The 12,842-nt window shown below is 41.0% G+C and overlaps 1 protein-coding gene across 1 annotated transcript; it reads right to left on the reverse strand.

Moving 5' to 3' along the window:
* Positions 1-7,184: 7,184 nt before the first annotated feature.
* On the reverse strand, positions 7,185-8,621 carry LOC135604934 (protein STAY-GREEN homolog, chloroplastic-like). The gene is made up of 4 exons (XM_065094584.1): positions 8,329-8,621; positions 8,034-8,207; positions 7,784-7,951; positions 7,185-7,697 (listed from the first exon to the last, which is right to left on the reverse strand). Exons 1-4 carry the CDS (start codon positions 8,455-8,457, stop codon positions 7,386-7,388), a joined length of 783 nt encoding a protein of 260 aa, XP_064950656.1. The 5' UTR covers positions 8,458-8,621; the 3' UTR covers positions 7,185-7,385.
* Between the last annotated feature and the right edge of the window lie 4,221 nt (positions 8,622-12,842).

The raw sequence follows: 12,842 nt of genomic DNA on the forward strand, positions 1-12,842 counted from the left end.
TGATGCATTATCCATGACAACTTTTTGCATCAACATAGGATGTGAGCATAGTTGACAAATAATTACAAAAAGAAAATAAATAATTAAAGAAATCTGAAAGCATTGAGCCTATGAATTTTGGAGAATGGTATTTAAATAAGTTTTGCAATTGTATCCATCAGCTAATTTAATTATCCATAAAAGTATTTTGATAACTACATTAATCATGCAATATAAAAATATATATTAAAAGACTTATCTTTATATTTATATTGATTAACTATACAAATAATTTATATAGAAGATAATGATACATAAATGTTTATTTTGGAAGACTTTGGAGGCTTTAATATTATAAATATGTGATTTTTTATAAAGAATTTATTTATATTTAAAATTATGATTTCTAATGATATAAGATAATATTAATTAGATGAATAGTAGAAAAGATAATCCTTACCCTATTTGCCTCTAAATACATTTGATATTTAAACACAAATATAAATAAATACAAACTTAAATATGTTTAGCATTTAAACATTTATATAAGTTTAACTAGATATTAGGTAGATATAATTTGATTAACCAAATATAAGAGCATAGCACTAATAACACAAATCTTTTAATTAATATGACAATATAGCTCAGTTGGTCAGAGCGTAGCACTGATAATATTGAGGTCGCTCATTCGATCTCAAATTTTATACAATTGTTAATTTCTTCATACATATCATCATATCCTAAATATTCAGATTTCACCAATATCTTATATATAACCAATGCCATCAAAAGACTGAATTGCTTATGAGAATCTGTATATCTAATCCTAAATGATTAGAATTTTTGAATATCTTTAAAAGACATCTAACTAATCACTATATATATAAAATAGAAGGTAAGGTTCAATGGTAAGGAACAAGGTGTAGCCTATTTTTCCATGACTCTTTCATGCCTATCTCATGTTAACTAATTGTTATTACATGTTTGAGAATACATGTGGAAAAGATGAGAAAAAGAAAATTATGGCTTTACTTGAAAAATGTCAACGACAAAGTCAAGAAAGAAAAATCACATAACTGGCAAGTCATAATACCCTCAATAATAATGTGCTAAAGTAAAATTATTTTTATTTTATTATTTATAAAAATATAAAATTTTCTGATATCGTATAAGCTCGCATTTGAATGTCTCTGTATAATCGAGATGGAAGCCTATCCAACTTTCTCCTACCAAATTTTAATGCTGCACATGACCAATGGGTCTTTGCCGTATTGTCACGGACAAACTTCTAAACAAGGTGTTCGATGTAATGCTTATACATGTCCGTGTCTTTTGGCATGTTCATGCATTGTACAACATGTAGAGGGGCGGCCGAAGGCTTAATAGTCCCATTTTAGTTGGGTTGGTGGCATCTTTAGGCTTGTAAATAAAGGTTGTGTCATGTGGACACGTACGGGAGATTTTCGGTCTGTAATGGACCATTTTACCCTTTGTTGTGCCATTGTTCAGAGCTTGTAAAGTCTGTTTGTAATTTGCATTGTCTATAAAGTGTTTTTCGGACATGTTTGCTTGTGGATCCCGATTGAGGTGTTCTCTCTAATCCGTTCTCTCTTTTGGTGGTCCTAAGGGACAATGGGAGGCTTTGGGGAGGCTGACCTTTGCGGACGGACACGCAAGGGTGCCGCACGACTTAGGCAAAACCAACTAAGTCCGTGTCATATGGTATCAGAGCGGGACAAGCACTCATAGAAACACTTGACATGCAAACGTGGGGGACCTAGCGGGGCTGCGTTGAGGGCAGTCAGCACACGCGCGACCGTTTGAGGGAAAACGGGCATGGAGATGTAGGGAAAAGAGTCGCTCAGAGGAGCGGGCATCTGACATTGGCATTCAGAGGAATGGCCAACCCTTCGCGCAAGAGGCACCACGAGAACAGGCAAGCTTGGAAGAATGCGGAGCGCACAAAGGTTGGGATGGCTGAGTTTGAGCTACGACTCAACGTTGACAACTTTACTTGATGGTGCTCAAGGCAAGCGAGGCGCTTGGCAAAGGACGAGACCATGCAAAGTGGAATGAGTTGCTCGGCGACCGAAAGAGTTGTGCAAAGCTCACAGAGGTGAGGGGAATTGCTAACTCGAAGAATTCGGTACTCATGCATGGGCTTGTATGCGGACGATGGATTGTTCGTGGCCATCCCAAGGCGGTCGAGACTCGGCGCCATGGAGCATTGAAACTTTCTCTTCGGCATGCGAAGGATACGTCCGGAGGAGGCTGAAGTGTGCAACGAGTTCAGCATGTTGCTAGGCCTTGAGGGGTGCAGCGGTGGCTGTATTGACGTGGAGGCGCAATCTAGCAAGTGCGTTTGCAAGAGGCAGAACAATACACAGTTTGTTCAGCAGATCGGAGTAGTCCAAGGGGATGGTGGTCTCCGAAACGAAGAGAGATGTTGCTCCCATGGGACAGTTATCCAGGAGGGATAAGTCTCGGCTCTCTAGAGGGAGAATCATGTGAGACGGACTTCACATGTTGAGGAGGAATACCTCACAAACAACAACTCCACGAAGCTCAATGGACCGAACAAGCAGCGAGGAGTTATCGCATGATCTCGCTCGAGAGAATGCATTGGTGGATGCATTGCGAGATCAAGTGGGGGAGCGACCTGAAGCAACTTAAATGAAGGCACACTTAGAGTCGATATGGAGATCGGACTCAAGGGAGGGCTGACCCGTGGAATGGTGGGCGCGAGGTCCACCATCGACTCAATGCAAAAACGAGGAGTGGAGCAACTTGGGTGTAACTTGGCGAAGTACTCAAGCCGCATGAAGGGAGCCAGCGTAGAAGTTGGAACGTGGAGCAGAGGCACAGTGCTTTCCTTAGACAGGGGTCAAGGACATGAACTCTTGCAGAGGCAAGAGTAGGATCATGTTGTTCCATGGGTCCTTCATTCTGACGGAGCGGACTCATCTTGCATGGTGCCAAAGACGAAGGGAGCTTCGGGGCACATGCACCTTATCTCGGAGAAGCATTTGATGGAGGAACTAAGGCGACTCAATTTGCGGAGGCGAAGTTGGGTACAGAAGGCCTTAGCACGGGGCAAGAGGACGCAGAGGCGGGTACTCTTAAAGAATATGCCACAGTGTTGCCATTCGAGTTGCTATGATGAAAGCGGTGCGCAGCGGAGATTGTGCTGGTAGGGGCAGAGGCCCAGGATCCAGACAATGGTGCACAAATTACAGGGAAGTCGGTGGACTTCGGGAGCTTCTAGGTGACGGACTGTCCTAGAGCGGTGCTTCATCTAGGTGTGACCCAAGAGTGGGTGGATGAAGGTCGATTGCCAAAGGAGCGAACAAAATCGAAGGTGGAGGAGACCCTGTGATGTGATGGTAGAGGCCACACATGGAGGGTTCATAATTCAAGTTTATTCCACAAGGATCAGAATGCAATGGAGATGTCACCAGGAGGCGACATGGTGCAGTGGATCGTGGTGGAACAGTTCGTGGCAATGTGATACACACGACTGAGTCCCGTGAGGGATGAGATCATATGGAGGTATGATCGGGAGCTACTGGGAGCTCCGCTTTGGTGAACAACACGACGGCAAGAAGGGCTATGGATTCAAGGAGTGAAGGCCATGGTACCGCAGAGGCGGGTCTTCCGTGCGTGCATCGAATTTTGCATCGGACGAAAACCTTGGTCATCAGCATATGGGGGCTGTGTTCCACTAAGGGAAAAGTTCGATTGCAAGTACCAGTGAGTTCCATGGGAGGGACTTGATCATGTAGAGGTATGATCGAAGCAGCTGGAGAGTTGGACTGCTCCAGAGCTCATATTCGCTTAAGGGAGCCCGACAAGTCAGAGGACAAGGTTGAGTAAGCGAACGTTGCTACCAAGGAAGCTAAGGAGAACAGAATCGATGCAAACTCTACAACGTGATGGCAGAGGCCATGCATGGGAGTTGCAGTCTGTCTTTCCATCGACAAAACGGACTGCTTGGAAAACACAGAGGTGTTGAAGCAGGGGGTCGAAAGGGGCGAGGAAGCGACGACGAGTCCAGAGGGACTTAGCTACCCAAAATCAAGCATCAGTTAGAATGGAGGTGGACTCAGAGGAGTACCACAGAGACATATCTACTGATTGTGAAGAAAAGGGATTCAGAGGCGAGGCGACGGATAGTAGCGCCATGGGCATGGCAGCGCCATGGTACCGCAGAGGCGGGACTTCCGTGAAAGTCATTGATCCCTTGCTCTCACGGAGGGAGAGCGCTTGGTCGTGAAAGGGGCCGAGGAGGTGGAGAATGTAGAGGCAATATCCAAGTACCGAGACAAGGCTGAAGGGCAGAGGCCAAGAAACTTCGTAAGACCGGTGTCAACAAGTTTCTCATCAAGATAGCCGTAAGTGAAGGACTTCGGGTCATGCAAGAGTGCACGACCAAGGAACGAAGCAGGCAGTATGCGGTGCTGTACCTTTGCTACTCAGTGGAGTAGGCGGCAGGGTTGATGGAGAAGACGGTACAATCCCAGAGGCGACCTCATCTATCAGAGAATTACTCCAAGTTGGGGTGAAAACTTCCTGCATTCTAGAAGTTTGATGGCATTGAGAAGGTGAATCATAGTAGCTAACTCAACGCAAGGAGTGCAAACACTTCAAGTGCTTCAGAAGTGTGAGCAAAGAGCAGGCGAAGGCCAGTAACCAGTTCGATGCATGAAGTACAACCTCGAGGAGGCGGGCGAAGTCAAGTAACCTTTGCCTTCTCAACTCTTAAGAGAATGGGCGAAACCGAGTACCCCAATTCTCTTATCTATCCAGCAGAGGAGCTCTGCACAAGTTCAAAGACCATTCGAAGATAACGGAAGACAATAGTTGTCAAATCCTCACCAACGGTGATCAGTGCTACTGAGAGTAGATTGTCCGCTTCATTTCCCAACGAAATGCCAATCGAAAGCGGAAGTGATGCGAACCTACTTGGATGTGACAACTAACTGAAAGAAGAGTCAATGAGCAGATTTTGTGGAGGAAGGACCCAAAACTTTAGAAGTTTACGAGACGATGCTCGTTAAAGCTCCAACAAGCATCCACCCAGTTCGAGCAGCATGTGGAATTTCTGAGAGACCGGCGCAGTAAGGATGGTCTTTTCCTTCATCTGGGAGATCCGCAGGAATCAATGAGGATCAACACAACTCAGCCAACCCCACACCAGAGTCAGAGTCATTGGCGAGTTGAAGCAGCATGGCAGATCAAAGGTTCGACTACTCAGAAACAGCAGCGGAGAGCAGTTGGGAGCCAGGAGGCGCATTGCAGCTGGAGCAGAAGATTGAAGACTCAGCAAAGGCGAAGAGTTGCAGTGTTCACAAAGGCTTCGACGAGGACGTTGAAGGAATAAGTGGGGGAGAATGTCACAGACAAACTTCTAAACAAAGTGTTCGATGTAATGCTTATACATGTCCGTGTCTTTTGGCATGTTCATGCCTTGTACAACATGTAGAGGGGCGGCCGAAGGCTTAATAGTCCCATTTTAGTTGGGTTGGTGGCCTCTTTAGGCTTGTAAATAAAGGTTGTGTCATGTGGACACGTGCGAGAGATTTTCGGTCTGTAATGGACTATTTTACCCTTTGTTGTGCCACTGTTCAGAGCTTGTAAAGTCTGTTTGTAATTTGCATTGTCTATGAAGTGTTTTTCGGACATGTTTGCTTGTGGATCCCGATTGAGGCGTTCTCTCTAATCTGTTCTCTCTTTTGGTGGTCCTAAGGGACAATGGGAGGCTTCGGGGAGGTTGACCTTTACGGACGGACACGCAAGGGTGCCGCACGACTTAGGCAAAACCAGCTAAGTCCGTGTCAGTATGGTAAGTATAATTCTAACACTATCAGCTCTCCTCGTCGAGTCACGTAGGTTATGGAAGCAACGTCTAATCACCAGCATCAAGAGTCAACTATTCCTCACAATCGCCAATAGAGATCCAATAAGAGGTTACTATGCCTATCCTGACCTGTTGGATCCGTAACATTCTCTCGTCACTAACACAATAGTTGAGAAGGGACCATGACCCCTCGTTAATAACCGATGGCATGACCTAGTTTCATAAGCTTTTCCCTTCGTATGATCGACAAAGGGATCTCATCCTGCATAACCCAAAGAGCAAGAGGATTAGATCGAAGGAGCCATCCTCACAGTCCACCCCAAACGATGTCCCTAGGGCACATACCGATAAGTCACCCTCAGTAAATGCTTTCACCATGTGAGGTAAGGAGTGGGGCCTTCACGAGTATCAGTCTATGCCACGAGACGCTCAAGTATAAAAGTCGAGTCCCGAGCCAAGCACCGATAAACGGGCAAAAGCTTTTTACTCTTTTACTTATATGGTTAACCTCCCTCTTTAACTCTTTTATTTAAGCATCAAAGGGATTAAACCGGAATGCTCCCAATACAGACCTGTTGTGCAAGACCCCGACATCATACGAAGACACGACTAGGAGGCAACCTAATAATAAGGATGACTCAGCTCATCAACCTGACTTCACCGTATGAGGGTTGGATCGCACTCGACGAACCATCTCTCCCGGTGGGCTCCCCATACAAGATCACCCAGCTCTCCTTATTAGCTCGGAAAAATCATCACAAATGAACTATACTTTCGATAGTGAACCAATCCAACCGACCAATCAGCTCACGATTTTCATGTGTTAACACCGTACGATAGATGAATTGAGTGCTTGTTGGCGTGGAAAATAATGAGGTTCGATAAGTCATCTTCAATTTTGTTTTCTTTCCACATTATGAGAGTATAGACACGCAAAGAGCAAACAAATCAACGTTTTGTGTGGACAGAAAACGGTGGGGTGGAGTTATCAACCTCACAAGCCATTCCGCAATAGCAAAAAATATGAGAGATTGTGATCATTTTTCATACCAAAACATGTCAACCTCACTGGTCATTCAAAAGACCAAATCGTCCTAATTTGACAAAGGCTTTCATAATCAACGTTTCTAACATAAAATTTAATTTAATATTTCAACAAGATCAAAAAATCAAATGATTTGGAACAAAAGCTTAAAGCAGGAAATGAATTTTCATTTGTGCTTGATCCGATTTTGGCCACCTAAATCTTATTTTGCGTATAAGCTTGAGGTTGAATGATCAATAATTGAACATATAAAAGTCTGTTCTAATGATCCGCCGGCTTTGAAACCTGATGTACTGCAACAAATCAAATGAAAAGGCTGGTTTAATTGAACACGCTTTCCTTACTATCATCTTTTTACAAACCATTGATACACCTGCCAATTACACCATGCTGTGGAGCTGTAGTTTGTGCAGGCTCACACAAACAATCATCAATTCAAAGAATTAAGGATGGAATCTCCATCTCGTTCACCGGATTTTGTATGATAAGGCCACCGGCGAATTCTTACTGCTGCGGTTGGCCGGCGGATTCCCGGCACACTTCTTGGAAGTCATGCTGCCAGGGGATCAAGCTCCGTGCAGGGAAGCAGCAGTCGCAGTCCGCTTTGCACCGCAGCGGACGGCATAGCCAGGACGACGAGGGCGCCTCCCCGGCCTTGCGCGGGCCCGTCGAGGCCGCGTCCCTGAGCGGCCCCCAACACTCCACTTGGTTGAACTCGGGGAGGTTGGAGTGGAAGTAGACCCACACCATGGCCTCCTCCAGCTCCGGATAGTTGTTGAACAAGGTCTCATCCCCATGAACGAACGCCTTCAGTACCTTCACCATACCCAACGCAAAAGTTCCCATCAGCAAAACAAAGAGGTGCAAGCGTGAGTAAGACGAGTGCATGCGCGCGTACGTACCACCGGGAGTTCCTTGTTGAAGATGTAGTAACGGAGGTTGGCGATGAGGTCGAGGAGGAAGTGGCCGCCGCTAATGTGGCAGTGGACGTGCAGGGACATCTTTCCTTGGACCTTCTTCCACTCCGCCACCACCTCGTCCCTCTGCAGCCGGTTGTACCAGCCCTGTAGCTGCTCAACGAAACAGGGAGGTTTAGCTGTGTCACAGATTTGGATATCAGACGAGACGAAGACAGATAGCTGAATCGGGTACCTGAGCAAGGTTTATGGTGTGGGAGATGGCGAGAGTGATCTTGGCGGTGATGTCGCTGTGGGTGAGGGTGTACGTCCTGGGGAGTTTCCCTGGGTGGTTCTCCTCATCCACCCCTAAGAACTGTACCTTCAGCTTCGACGCCTCGAATATTGATGGCCCAAATAGCCTCGCAACCTGAGGGCAAGTACCAAACATGTCGGTTGCTGTAATAGATGGATTCTCTTATTTGAAAGCCATGTAGCAGAAGGAATCTCGAAATCTATACTTCAAGACCATTCACTAGTTGAGAGTATACCGGAGCTGTGGACTGCCTTCTTCTCTTTGGTTTGCTGAAGAATAACAAGGGACTCCTTTTCAGATCAACACAAAGGCTGTGCTGCTTCAGTTGAACAGGCAGCAGAAACGTAGCAGCTGCAGAACCCATACTCAACAAGGAGCAAGGTCGTGAAGTGGCAGGGGATGGATCGGTTAGCCTCCTCCAACCTCTGCAGAAGGAAATTAGGAAGACTTCCTTCGAGAGTTCGGAGAGTTTTGGAGAAGATATGGGAACAGAATCGATAGAGTTGCGGCTCTTTCTTGCGTTACTTGGGGGATTGAGTCGAACTCTCTATGCGTCTTATAGGAAATATTTAACTGGAGGACAAGCGATCTCTCGCTGTCGAGCGCTTGGCAGCAGGAGGCGTGCGGGAACGGCAATTGAATCTTGCCAACACGTCTCTCGTATACCCGATGGACACGTTCGAGGCAATTTCCCATGATCCGGAAAAGATCAACCATCTGTTAACCCAAAAGTGTTCTATGTGATCGCCATGCTATTATTGTCTTATTAAAATAAATTAATTAAAATTTCATATATAAATAGTGTCTCCCACGATTTGCTAAGTATGACACGCAACAGTACGAGCGACTTGCTCTACAGCGAGTGCATGGTTTCACGTTCTTCAATAAATTAGAACTGCCGTCCGGTCTAATTCACCTGCTTGAATTGGACCGGTCTTGGTTTTTCATCCTATTCGAGTCGATCTCCACGTTTCCAAATGGATTTTCTCCTCCTCAAAAAACATTTGAATTGAAATTTCATGGGGTCAAAGTGAATGTATCAAAAGTTTCAGGAGAACCACGTGGGTTTATGATCGCCATCTCTGCATCGGTCAATATACGTGCCGTATCATCGTCTCCATGATTGGAAATACTACTAAAATAATTAACGGCATATCTACTAATTTGAGTTCTCAGGAACAGTGTCTAAGCATTTAAGTTTCATTTCTACGCGACAAACATATAAATATCTTTCAGTATAAGATCATTTAGCGTACGTTTAACCTGTGAAATGAATTAATTAATAATCATCGAAGGAGACTAATTGGATGCCATATAATCGAATACATATAGCGTGGGCCCACAAATCTTTGCAGTCAGTGATGATGAAGAAGGGAAGAAAAGAAAAAGAAATCCAAGGAAAAGAAAAATGAATCAGAGTTAGCAAGTCAAAATATTCACATCCCATGAAATAGGTTTATTGTGATCAGGAATTATTCGTAAAACGAGGATTGCGTGCACGAACATGTGGTGGCCCGCCCAATTGTATCAATTGGGTCCAACTTGCTCCCTGCAAATTTCCCAGACAAGTCCACCAGCGGTTGGTATCGCGTGCAAAGTTCCACCGCCAATTTCTCTACTCTGTCAGGAGGCGGCTCTCCGTGGAGCCCACCGACGATGACGTACGCGTGACCGACCATCGTGGAGTCCACCGGTCAACTTTGTGAACGGAGTCACTTGCGTGAGAAAAGGCCGACCCGAGCTCTATTTTTCGCTTATAAAATAATAAATAATCGATTACTCACCTGCAAAAAAAATACCATACCACAAGGCATAAATATCTCTCTCCTACGTAGTCGATTACTATTCAGTGACATAATGACGTCGACACTCCAACAAACATTTAGCTCCCACTTGCTTTTCGGTTCAAAGTATTTAAACTTATTTCAACACGTGATGCATTCTCAAAACACCTATTTCTCTCCCATGAACATAGAACAAAAGATAGTTTCTTCTAATGCTATTACATCTAAATAATAGATGGAATGTATGTGTCTTATTCAGTTTTATATGGGCAAATACTTTATTTTGAAACATTATAAGGATTAATATGTCCAACTCTTTTATGTAAGATTATATTTACAGGGAATCAAATGAATTTCTGTTCTTTTATTTGTTTCTTTTCTCTATCTATCTAATAACGCGTGAGGAGTTCTTCTCTCATATTGAGAAGTCTTGATAGAATATAAGTATATGATGAACCTGATGATTAGTTAGATCAAAATTGAAAGTTTCATTAAGTAGATCATCAAGGTTAGCATGAAACCAATGGCTCGAAGAAATATAATACTAACAAAAGGGGAACAGTAGGAATACATTTGTTTACCTTTCCTACAACTCGATATCATTAAGCCAACAAAATACCGTAGGTGTTGTACCTCTTCTACCTCATTACATGACTTCTTCAACCTCTATCCACGGTTGCCTTCTTCTTCCAGCACATGACTTCTCATCCATTAAGATTAGAATAATGTAAGTATATGCCGCTTATGAGATATATATAAAACCTTATTCAAATCAGATTCTTGAGACAAGTAGAGGAGGGTTTTTCGAAAATTCATATGATTATGATACGAGAAGATGGAATTAGAGGATAGTACAAGACTATTAAGGAATAGAAAATTTGAGTTACATATATTAGTTTTGCCTACAATATAATGAGTTTAATCTTTTAAATGAAATTAGTATGGTATCAATTTTGATTATTGACATGGTAGCAGAACCAAGTAGACAAAATTGATCTGAATGAATTAATTTTCTTCTAAAAGAGATTAAGCTAAGATGAGCTTAATAAATATAGTTAAACTATAGTTTGATTGAATGAAAATAAACTACAACTACAACTATTTTATAGTATTAGAAAATATAGGATGAAAAACATGGGGTTAGAAAATATTATCACATCACTAAAAAATGAAGGAGTCGGATTATATATTCTAATTTTACCCATAACTTAATAAATTTAAGTTTTTATGTTGAATTGATATTAAATTTAATATATATTAATTTTACCCATCATGGTTTAATATATGATGGTTTAACCCATCATATATTTATAAATAATATGATTAATTATGCTTTTAGAATTGGTATCTTGAATCTGATTGAAAGTATTAAGAATATTAATATAATCAATATAAAAATATTGAGATGAATATGTAAAATTATTAGATCGATAAAATAAAAAATTATTTTAAATGATAAAAGTATATTTAAAAGAAGCCTATAAATGATCCTTGGTTGATGCCAGTAGTACCATAAGTTAGGATGTAAGTTGAGTGAATTGGGTTAAATTAGGTATAAATTATTATTATTATTATTATTATTATTATTATTATTATTATTATTAATAAATAAATAATTAATAATACACTCAATTGATATCTATAATGAGTCTACCAAACGATCAGTTTGGAACGTGTAAACGATTTTTCTCCCAACCTATTTTTCTATAGAAACTTACTATTCTTATTCATGATGATGTGATGTGCATTTAATATATATATATATATATATATATAGAGGCTCCAGAAAGAGGTTTGTCCCTTTGGGTACATCCAATGGATACCTATGGTCTGCACACATGTCTAAATCTCAATAACTTTGATGTCAATTGATCATCGAATTAGTCTAAAAAAAAATTGATTTTTTAGATTAAACTACGACGTTATTTATTACACAGAAACTTTGGGCAATCAACTCATAAGTAGCCGTACGAGCCATACATAAACCCGACTCCGAAATTAGTTCCAAGATTAACTTGAGACCAGATTTCATCGGATCGATTTAGGTTACGTTATAGTCTCTAATGCGGTAAATTAATTGTATGCATTATGTAGCAACGGTAGCAACTTGCTCTTCCACTCGACGTTAATCTCATGCAGGTTAGGTATAGTTGTTGCCATGGCATTAATAATGGAGAAGGACATTAGCGAACTGACAAAAACATCAAGTACGATACACTTGGGCATGTCAACGTAACGACGGCAAGTGACTTGGACGTGCCGGATTACCAACCGACCCACCTTATATAGTCACATCGATTCCACTGTATAATACTCCTACCAAATCGATTAAAAATGTTTCGACATTTTTAATCGATTTATCATTTATCATTTCTCATGCTAATAAGAGTTAATTATATATTATTCCTTATAATTAGTTATCTTTAATATTTTAATTTTATATTTTAAAAAATATATTAAGATTTCTATATTTATGAAAGTAAAATATTTAGCTTTATTTTATCGGACTTTACTAATGAAAATACTATAACGTTATCGGTGATCATATGTTGATTCGTATAGTATTTTCATCGATGGTGTATGAGAAATGTGATTAAATATTTTACTTCATTAAATATAAATATTTCGATATAATTTTTAAAATATAAAAAAATAAAATATTAAAAAATTAATTATATAAAAAATATATAATTAGTCTCACTAATAATGACACACAAACTATTCCACTTTAGAATAATCCTATGAAAGTGTAGCTAAGTTATGGGGTTATATATATTTTGACATTTTTAATCGATCATTTATCATTTCTCATGCTAATAAGAGTTAATTATATATTATTCTTTATAATGAGTTATTTTTAATATTTTAATTTTTATATTTAAAAAATATATTAACATTTTATATTTATAAAAAAATAAAATATTTAGCTTTAATTTTTCTCGAGACTTTACTAATGAAAATACTA

The sequence above is a fragment of the Musa acuminata genome, chromosome BXJ2-2, assembly GCF_036884655.1.
Source record: "Musa acuminata AAA Group cultivar baxijiao chromosome BXJ2-2, Cavendish_Baxijiao_AAA, whole genome shotgun sequence".
Taxonomy (NCBI): Eukaryota; Viridiplantae; Streptophyta; class Magnoliopsida; order Zingiberales; family Musaceae; genus Musa; species Musa acuminata.

What these genes read in the sequence shown, in the direction of transcription:
- LOC135604934 (XM_065094584.1), bottom strand. Translation starts at nt 8,457, where the DNA reads ATGGGTTCTGCAGCTGCTACGTTTCTGCTGCCTGTTCAACTGAAGCAG. An exon ending in ACACCATAAACCTTGCTCAG is followed by an intron (nt 7,952 to 8,033) that starts GTACCCGATTCA and finishes TTCGTTGAGCAG; the next exon opens with CTACAGGGCTGGTACAACCG. An exon ending in TCAACAAGGAACTCCCGGTG is followed by an intron (nt 7,698 to 7,783) that starts GTACGTACGCGC and finishes GGTATGGTGAAG; the next exon opens with GTACTGAAGGCGTTCGTTCA.